Source organism: Balaenoptera ricei, chromosome 10 (genome assembly GCF_028023285.1).
Source record: "Balaenoptera ricei isolate mBalRic1 chromosome 10, mBalRic1.hap2, whole genome shotgun sequence".
Taxonomy (NCBI): Eukaryota; Metazoa; Chordata; class Mammalia; order Artiodactyla; family Balaenopteridae; genus Balaenoptera; species Balaenoptera ricei.
The window spans coordinates 11,998,371-12,007,921 of NC_082648.1; the positions used below are offsets into that span (position 1 = coordinate 11,998,371).

The 9,551-nt window shown below is 44.6% G+C and overlaps 2 protein-coding genes and 1 long non-coding RNA gene across 4 annotated transcripts in view; 1 reads left to right on the plus strand and 2 right to left on the minus strand.

Annotated features, from left to right (window-relative positions):
- The window catches only part of LOC132372425 (uncharacterized), a 32,480-nt gene extending 27,589 nt beyond the window's left edge, over positions 1 to 4,891 (minus strand). The window contains exon 1 of one of the 2 annotated variants that reach the window (XR_009505188.1): positions 4,828 to 4,891. This is a non-coding gene — a long non-coding RNA (uncharacterized LOC132372425). Of the gene's footprint in view, positions 1 to 4,663; positions 4,784 to 4,827 lie in introns of those variants that run through there. The other variant, XR_009505187.1, reaches the window with a different exon arrangement.
- A 514-nt stretch (positions 4,892 to 5,405) lies between these two features.
- On the minus strand, positions 5,406 to 5,717 carry LOC132372426 (histone H4). Its single transcript, XM_059934500.1, has one exon. The coding sequence runs from the start codon at positions 5,715 to 5,717 to the stop codon at positions 5,406 to 5,408; it is 312 nt and encodes a 103-aa protein (XP_059790483.1).
- A 2,261-nt stretch (positions 5,718 to 7,978) lies between these two features.
- LOC132373021 (histone H2A.J) lies at positions 7,979 to 8,634 on the plus strand. Its single transcript, XM_059935350.1, has one exon. The coding sequence runs from the start codon at positions 8,086 to 8,088 to the stop codon at positions 8,473 to 8,475; it is 390 nt and encodes a 129-aa protein (XP_059791333.1). The 5' UTR covers positions 7,979 to 8,085; the 3' UTR covers positions 8,476 to 8,634.
- The last annotated feature ends 917 nt before the right edge of the window (positions 8,635 to 9,551 follow it).

Sequence of the window (9,551 nt, forward strand, 5' to 3'; positions counted from 1 at the left end):
AGTCACCAGTGATGTCTGCCACAGTGTCGTGATAAAACCAGTAGAAATAGCAAAAAGGAACAGCAATAGAAAAACATAAAGATGGAATGAAAGAATCATGTTTACAGTTGTTTAAATGTGAAGGGACTGAATTCTATTAAAAGCTAACTGTCAGATTAAGTTAAAAATATAAAACCACTATAAGTTGCAGAGAAACAAAATTATAGGAAAATTATTTCCTAAAAAGGCTGAACTCAGGCAGCACCTTCCTCCAGTTTCTTTATCTTATTCTTCAGTGAATAAACAAGAGTTTAGGGCTTCCCTGGTGGCACAGTGGTTAAGAATCCGCCTGCCAATGCAGGGGACACGGGTTCGAGCCCTGGTCTGGGAAGATCCCACATGCTGCAGAGCAACTAAGCCCACGAGCCACAACTACTGAGCCCACGTGCCACAACTACAGAAGCCTGGGAGCCTAGAGCCCGTGCTCCGCAACAAGAGACGCCACCGCAATGAGAAGCCCGCGCACCACAAGGAAGAGTAGCCCCCACTTGCCGCAACTAGAGAAAGCCCGCACGCAGCAACGAAGACCCAATGCAGCCAAAAATAAATAAATAACAAAACAAAAAAACAAAAACCCAAGAGTTTAGCAGCAACGATTATGACAATGAAGATGAGTAAAAATGATGCAGAATTGCAGGTATTTAATTGAAAATATAGAAGTATCTCTTTTTTATATATCTAGAATGCCTAACTCAAAGGTTTAGCAAATTGCAAGATTAATATAAAATTTCTCTCTAAGATAGCTTGCTTTTAATCAAATTTCATATATCCCATAAGAAAGTACTAGACACCAAGTACTTATTGTTATGCACGATTATAATCTTCAAGATAGTAAAGCAGTTGTTCAGATTTTGGGACATTATTATTTGAGTGAGCTCAAGGAAAAGAGTTTTGTGAAAGATAACCTTAGAACACAAACTATGTAGGTATTTATGTATGTAAGTACAAAAATATTTAGGTAGAATTTTGGATTTGATAATAAGCAAACTTATTTCTTATTAACAGAATATAATCATTATCATAATGTTTAATGCCAGTTATTAAAGAATTACATAAAGGTAAACATCAACTACAATTTTTGTTTATTAGTTTTTAATATTCCACATATGATATTTAAGGTAGCCCTTCTCTCCACCTGTCAGGCCACTTTGCTGACCAATAAAAATGGTCAAAGAATCTGAAAAGATAACCAAAACATAACCTCCAGGGCAGGTCAAGGCAAATGGTTTACCAATAAATTTAAGGGACAGATAATTGTCATGGTATAAAATCTTTTCAGAAAATGAAAATATATGGAACAACTCATTTTAGTAAGATATGTTAACATATTATCAAATAGATAATTTTCCCAAAACATTAATAAGTGCCTATGAGTATTCCAAATTCTAGGTCAGAGGTTCTAGGGGTACACATATGAATCAGATTCTTGCTTTCAAGGAGTTCACAGACTAGTCAGGGAAAAACACATAAATTCAAATGCTGTAGTTAGTGAAATCCACTTACAGCGGTTTGGCAATCTACAGAATCTGAATGAAACTTCTAGCACAAACGCTGCATTATTATGGCCAGAAGAAAATAAGGAAAATCAAAGAACAAAAAATAAAAAATAAAAGGACAGTGAAATAACAACTGAAGGTGAGAGGTAAGCAAGCATCCACTCTAGGGTTGCAATGGAGAATAAATCTGTAAGGAGGCGAAGTAGAATATGAGCCTCTTCAACAAGCTGGGACACCCACAGGGTGCTAAAATGGTCACAGGTTGATAGCAGCATCCAGCCCAAAGGAGAAGAAAATGTTAATTTTCTGTGGAAGGCAGCAATGCTCAGTTAGCTCCTCAGGACTCCCACAGGTGATCTTCAACCATATATTAGTTTAGAATATATATTTGCCAAATAAATAAAGACACAAGTCTTCATGTGTTGTAGACCACCATGAATTGACTGTGTTTATTAGTTCATTCTGACTGCCAAATTGTATCACACCGTAATTTATTCATCCAGTCTCTTGTCCATGTGCAGCTGGTTTGTTTTTGCTACTGTGAAGAGCTCTACCAAGAACTTGAGTGAACATGCACCATGTACGTAAGTGCTATCATTTCCCTCGGGTAAATATCCAGGAGTGGAATTGCTGGTTCAGCATAAATGTGAATCTATTTTCAAGTTCACAAGACAACGACAAAGTTTTGTTTCAAAAATAGTTGAATCACTTTATACTCCTACTAGTGTTACAAGAAATTCTGTGCAACACTTACTATTGTCATTTTAAAATTTTTTACCAATCTAGTGAATGAAAAATTGCATTGCACTGTGGTCTTGATTTGCAATTCCCTGATGACTCATCAAACTGAACATCTCTTTCTATGCTTATTGGCCATGTTTTTCCACTGTCTTTCACTCATTTTTCTGTTGGCTTGTTTGGACTTGGTTTCAATTTATATCCAACTGTTTACCTGGTCCATCACATTATTCTCAGGCAACAGGACAAATTAAATATCCAACATTAGAAGGTTTCCCAAATACATCATGCCTAGAAATTACTCTGGCATTTGTTCACGCTGTTTGTTCCCCAAGCTTGCTGTGGCCTTCTCCTTCCCCAAAGGGCCTTCAGCTCAGAACAAATGTTACCAGATCTTTGAAGACACCCCTAGGCCTGATAAAATTTGTTCTGTACACCAAGAGCATTTCATTCATGCCACTCCATTATAGCAAGCCACATGTGTACCACATAGATGTCTTCCCCCTCCCTCGCTCTTTACTTGGAAAATAGAAGCTTCTTGATGGCTTATTTATCTCTGAATCTTCAAAAGTTAACAGTTCTTGGGACAAAAGAGGCATTAAATGTTCAAATTCAGAAGAGATGACTTTGCTACAGGATCTAATTTCAACAGCATTTCATTCACATTGTAAGAAAACCCTTATAGAACAGCTTTAAATTAAGTTCTTTAACAAACGTGTAGGAAGGCATTTTATTAGTCAACTTCAGAAAATCTCAGTCAGTTCTAATTTCAGATACCTAGCATTCTCAAATCATGTGACCCAGTTTTGGTTTGGAAAATGAATACTTCAGGACTGGATACTACCATGGGACTCATACTCACAGACAAAAACAAAAAATTTCTCGTGTTCAAATAATTTGGTCATATTTTATAAAGTACATAAAACATGAACAAAAACAAAAAAGCTGTGCTACAAGGGAAAATAAAGTTCTACTAGACAGGTTCAAAAAAATTGAGGCCACCATCAAAAATATAAACAAAAAATTAATTCCAAATAACTTAAATACTTAAAGAATAAATATTTTAAATTATCATATGAATACTTATTTTCGTGCTCCACTGCAGTCCCACCTTCATCCTCAATAATCTGATTCACACTAAATTGGGGATTTAATAGGTCCATTACCTATCTACTCAAATTCACTCATTCGCTCACTCAACAAATACAACGGCACAGAAGTGCGCCAGACCCTGCTGCTTCTTTTTAAGTAACTCAGGGGTTTTTTCACTTGAATTGAAGAAAGTTGAACTTATGGGACTGTCTCACTGCCCTAGAAATTTAATTAATACCAGCACCATGGATACACTTGAGTATGGAGTAGAAGAAAGCACTTAGAAGTGAAATGTCAGCAAATAGGGACGGGAGCCTCCCTGGCAGAGTCAGTAGCACATAAAGGTTAAGGTCAAAGGGTGCAGGATCCAACAGGGCTGGGTTCAAATCCTGGCTCAGTTCTGCCCCCCACCGCGTATCAGTTTCCTCATCTGTAAAATGGTAATTAATAATGAATAATTCGTAAATTTGCTGGGGAATCAAATGCAATCATGGAATACAACTTGTCCCGAAGTGTCTGATATTCAATAAATGATATGATGCCAGCCTCTGCTGAGGGAACACAAGAAATGCTTCCCTGGCTAGAGTACATATGAGATATATTGATATATCGCTTAAAATGAGATACACATACATCGCTGTCAAGGCTGGGAAATTACCCCAAAGCCAATCCAGGCAACCACCTCTAGGAAGCTAAGTGATTTCACGATGTCTAGACAAGCCGGAGCTGGAGGAAATCAGTTAAGGTGCATGGGATCACACCGCATTTGGGGGCCTTAAGCCCCTTCCCCATTTCCCTCATATAAACAGGTTAGTTAGGAGTGACAGAGCCAGGAGTCGAGCGAGGCCTTTGAATGACTTCAGTTCCCGCCTCGCCCCGCTGGCCGCCCCTGCCTGCGGCATGCAGGTGGGGCCCCGTCTCCAGCTCCGCCGGCGACCCAGGAAAGCGCCCGCAAACGGACCGCTCCTTGCTCTCCCGGGAGGGCTCACTGGGTAGGACTCCTCGACTACACAGCTCTCTCGCCACACCCTTTTCACGGAACCCCTTAGAACCCAACTCACCTCCTCTCTCCTCTCCTCAGCCCCGCCCGCGATTCGGAAAACGACTTTTACTAGGAAGTGAGGGTTTATCTCCCGGCTGCTACTGGGCCACACGACCCTCTCTCCCGAGCAACAGCAGCGCATGGATGCTGGGCAGGACGCTGCCCTGCGCCCCGCCCACGCTGCCGGCAAATCCTGGATTCGCACCGCTAGGGGTTCGAGCACCGCCGCCGGGTACTCCGGCGTCGGGACGCTCACCTGTTCAGCGCGTCTATCTTTGTGCAGCTGACCCACGGGTAGCGCAGGGGCCGAGGGCTCAGGCCTAGCCTTGGACTTCGCCCACACGCGGCCACCCTGCATTCAGCGCCTGAGCTAGGTTACCCCTTACTCACAAAGTCAGTGAAAACATAAAATATTCACACCCGGCAGACTCCGGCGCGCCACACTAGGCCTGCACCTCGAGCTTTCCTATTGGACGCCGCGACATCGCGGTCTCAGAGACGGGGCGGGTCGCACCAGCGAGAACCGCCCCCTCTGACGCCTCCTATCCAATCGGAGGAGGATAGCCGGCTCACCCTATTTGCATACAAGCCATTCTATATATGCTCAGGGCCCGAAGCCTCCTCTGCTAAGAAGCGTCTGCCACTTCCGAGACGTGGGTTTCGTAAGGTAGCGAGCCTTCTTTCCCCAAAAGGAATCCAAAGTCGGCAGTCCGGCTCTGAGACAGAGAGCAAGGTCACTACTGCTCTGCACCGCATTTCCCAGGCTACGTTCTAAGCGCGGACGCTGGGTTGCCCGCCCGAGCTCTGCTGCTCTCACCTCCCCAAGCCTCAAGCCTAACCCCAATTCACCCGCTGGAGCAGCTGCAACCTAAACGCTTCATTTGAAGCACCTATCTGCACATTCACACGGCAGTTTAAGCACTACCAACTCTTTTCTTGACGTTTTGAGGGCCCTAAAAAGGGCCTTTTGGGATCTGGAGATAAGCCGCAGGCACACCTCAGCCGCCGAAGCCGTAGAGGGTGCGGCCCTGGCGTTTCAGCGCATACACCACATCCATGGCCGTAACCGTCTTGCGCTTGGCGTGCTCCGTGTAAGTCACCGCATCACGGATCACGTTCTCCAGGAACACTTTGAGCACCCCCCGGGTCTCCTCATAGATGAGGCCAGAGATGCGCTTCACACCACCACGGCGAGCCAGACGGCGAATGGCGGGCTTCGTAATACCCTGAAAGTTGTCCCGTAAGACCTTCCGGTGGCGCTTAGCGCCTCCCTTACCCAGCCCTTTACCACCTTTACCTCGGCCGGACATCTTTCACCACAACCCGACTAAAGCCCAAAAGCAAGTTGCTGGTAGTTCTGTGAGCTGTGAATCTGGGCTTATAGTTCCTTCTAGCGGACCTGTTTGAAAACTTCAAGGAAGTGGGCGGAGCTATAGGCTCCAGGAGATTTCTTTCTTTCTTTTTTTTTTTTTTAATTCCCTCCCTGTAAAATTTCTTGTTTGCTTATTTGGGAAAGTTTTTCTTATTTTTGCCATGAAATTGAGGAAAGACTCGATAAAATTTATTTTGCCTTTTCTCAACGCTTAAAAAACGGTAGGCCAGATCCAATGCGCGCTGGGTTTCCCTTCTCTCTTTCCTCCACCATGTTCGCCCCTCTCTGTCTCTCTCTCTCCCTCGCGCGCGCGGGATTTCTAATTTTATACTTTTCAAACGGAATGCTTACTCTTATAATACCATTCTCAGACTAATGTGAAAATCAATAGGAACCAGAAATGCTTTACTACATGTTAAATTTAAAAGCAGTTGCTTTACACCTGTGGATCTTTTAAAGTCACTAGTTGGGGTAGAGAAAATCTTTTAATGGTTCTTTTTTTCTCTTTCGGGGGCCCCGTGGAGAACTAAAATCCTTTCAAAAAGTCTAACCTTACCCATTCCCCCCCAATCCCCCCAGACTCTTCCCTTGAAGATTCTTCTGCACAGTTGGCAGACTTTACTGCCTCCGCCGCCTCCAGCCGAAGCGCGTTTTTTGCTTTTCAATCAAATAACTATTTCTGTGATTATTTAGTTAAAATACTGTAATATTCTTATTTCATTAAAACCCGAGGTTCTCACTTAAAAATTCAAAGTTCTTGTAAAATAATGGATGCCATGATCGTGGCTTTAAATAGTAATTTATACTGCAAATCTCCAATTAGGAGGCTCTCCATTCTTTTCTTAAGAGAATCCCTGAGCAAAAACGAAACTTTTGAGTAGTGTCGCCCCTCTAGGAGATAGAACTGTCTGTCTTCCCAAAAGGGTTTACTGCGATAAAAGGCAGCAGTATTTAGAGGATGATTCATAACTCTTTCCCAGGTACTTAACACCTTGAGGACGAATATTTTAGTAAATTGTGCTCCCTGTCCCTAGTCCTGATGAATAAGCCTTTCCAGCAGGAAAGCTTTATGGTAAATATCTATATATACCTAAATGCTTATTATTTACCTATCCTTACCCATCTTCATAGCACAAAAAAGTTACTGTTATTGTTGTTAAAGAAGAATTAAAAGAGCCCTCAGAACACTGTCTGGATGGCTGGAAAAAAAAAAAAATCCTAAATAGTCAAATTGTACCACATGATTTTAATCCTTGACTCAAAGAAGAAAAGTCTTGAAGAGTCAGGATTCTTGTAATGGTAAAATAGGTTGGCTTTTAAATATTTACTAAGAAATCAAGGTTAGAACATTTTCAAGTTAGAGATCTCTCTTGTTTACAAGAATAAAAAGTGTCCATAATAATAATAATAATAATAATCTGTCAAAAATTGGGGGCATACCCTGCGACCTCAAGTGCTAGAGGCATTTCTTGCTTCAGGCCTTGTACTTTAGACGGAGTAGCTCTCCTTCTGGATTTTTCTGTTTCTTACCATGGTTTCTTAATTTTTTTTAACTTTTTTTAAAATTAATTAACTTATTTTTGGCTGCATTGGGTCTTCGTTGCTGCGTGCAGGCTTTTATCTAGTTGTGGTGGGCAGGGGCTACTCTTTGTTGCCGTGAGCGGGCTTCTCATTTCAGTGGCTTCTTTTATTGCTGAGCATAGGCTCTAAGAGCACGGGCTTCAGTAGTTGTGGCATGCGGGCTCAGTAGTTGTGGCTTGCAGGCTCTAGAGCACAGGCTCCGTAGTTGTGGCACACGGGTTTAGTTGCTCTGTGGCATGTGGGATCTTCCCTGACCATAGATAGAACCTGTGTCTCCTGCATTGGCAAGCAGATTCTCAACCACTACACCACTAGCGCCACTAGGAAAGCCCGGTTACTTAATTCTTAAGACGTTATTTTCCTGGGAGTGAGCGAGGACGTAGAAACCGCAGGATCCAGTAAGTTCAACAGAACCCCTAAAGGCGGAGCAGTCGGGGCCAGGGTACTCATATGGGAGGTTATGTAAATGAGGGTTAGCAGTTTTTCTTTTGATTGGAGCAAGGTGGAGAAGGCGGTCCTTCTGCCAGCGCTCTAATTGGGAGAAGAGCCTGCCTGCCATTGGTCACCGGAGCCGAGGTTGTTGCCTCGCCCAATGGGAAGGCGCTGCCTAGTGTCAGCAAAGTGTTGGTGGAGGTAGTTCAGATGTGGTACGTCGCCCTCCCATTCTAGGAACTGGACTGCTGGGGTTTGTTTCAAGTAGCTGGAGGTTTAGGCGAGAGACAAACATGTCTGGTCGCGGAAAGCAGGGCGCCAAAGTGCGGGCAAAGGCCAAGTCCCGGTCCTCTCGCGCGGGCCTGCAGTTCCCCGTGGGCCGAGTGCACCGACTGCTGCGCAAAGGTAACTACGCAGAGCGAGTGGGAGCCGGGGCGCCGGTGTACCTGGCAGCGGTGTTGGAGTACCTGACGGCGGAGATCCTGGAGTTGGCTGGCAACGCCGCGCGGGACAACAAGAAGACCAGGATAATCCCTCGCCACCTGCAACTCGCCATCCGCAATGACGAGGAGCTAAACAAGCTGCTGGGGAAAGTGACCATCGCCCAGGGCGGCGTCCTACCCAACATCCAGGCCGTGCTGCTGCCCAAGAAGACGGAGAGTCAGAAGGCGAAGAGCAAGTGACCCTGACGCCGCCACAGGAGAGCTGGCTTCCCCAGCAAAGGCTCTTGCCATAGCCACCCCGCAGTGTTTTTGAATACGGTTGATGTTATGGAGGGCCGGCGCGATCTAGTGGGGAGATGGGCGGCGAGGGTCGGGGGCCAATAAAGTCGGTGAAAGTTGTCTGGTCGAGAGAACTGTGTAATCGCAGGGGCCTGACGGGTGACCCAGGGGGCAACCGGGAGGCCTTTGGAGGAGGTACTGGTGGGTCGGCTTGAGCCACTTTCTGGGCTGCTTTGGTCCGCAGGTCACCCTCAAGGCGGATAAGGGAGACCAGAAGGGACCCACTGGCCTGGAGGTGGGCAGAGTTGGGAACTCTCCCTCCTCGCCTGAAGGCGGAGGAGAGACAGAGTAGGTGAGAATGCGGCTGGGGGAATTATTTTTACGTTCCCTTCCCAGGGCCTTTGCTCCCCTGCCCTGTTTGGGCAGTTCAGGAACCTGTTCTAGGAGGGAGACGGTGGCTTCGAGCTGGTCTTGGGCAGGAAGTTGTCTCTCCGGCCATACTTTTCAAAAGGTAAAATAATTTGCCGTCTTGGAAGTGTGGCTCAGACGACACAGTGTCAACAGATTTTTCTTGGCCTGACAGCTGTTGTGTTTTCGGTATCAGATATTTTTATGTACACGCTTATGTTCACCATTTCTTTAAAATGAAGGAAACATCCAGGAATATATGTAGTACGGAAGCATGAGTCACGAGGTTGGAAGTTTGTTCCACTGACACTCATGTTGCAGAACAGTGCAGCACCTTTAGTCATGAGTTACATATGTTTATGAGCTTTAAAAATGATTTTCTCAAGTTTCTAGCTTCATAATGGTCTTATCTCCACCATATTAGATTCCTGTGGAAATGTAATTGGTTTGATTTTGCTTTATAACAACAAATCACTCTCTTGTCCCTTATGTTCTACCACTGGCCTGAAGTAATGACCTCATTCCAACAATGCCTACTGGGGTTGTGTTGCTTAATGGCACAGTAATGCTTTAATAAATATGTGAGATGTGAGAAAAGGCAAGGACAAATGATATAAATGCGGGGAGAA

Bases quoted from the DNA above. Each gene is read 5' to 3' on its own strand.
- LOC132373021 (XM_059935350.1), top strand. From the start codon at position 8,086: ATGTCTGGTCGCGGAAAGCAGGGCGCCAAAGTGCGGGCAAAGGCCAAG.
- LOC132372426 (XM_059934500.1), bottom strand. From the start codon at position 5,717: ATGTCCGGCCGAGGTAAAGGTGGTAAAGGGCTGGGTAAGGGAGGCGCT.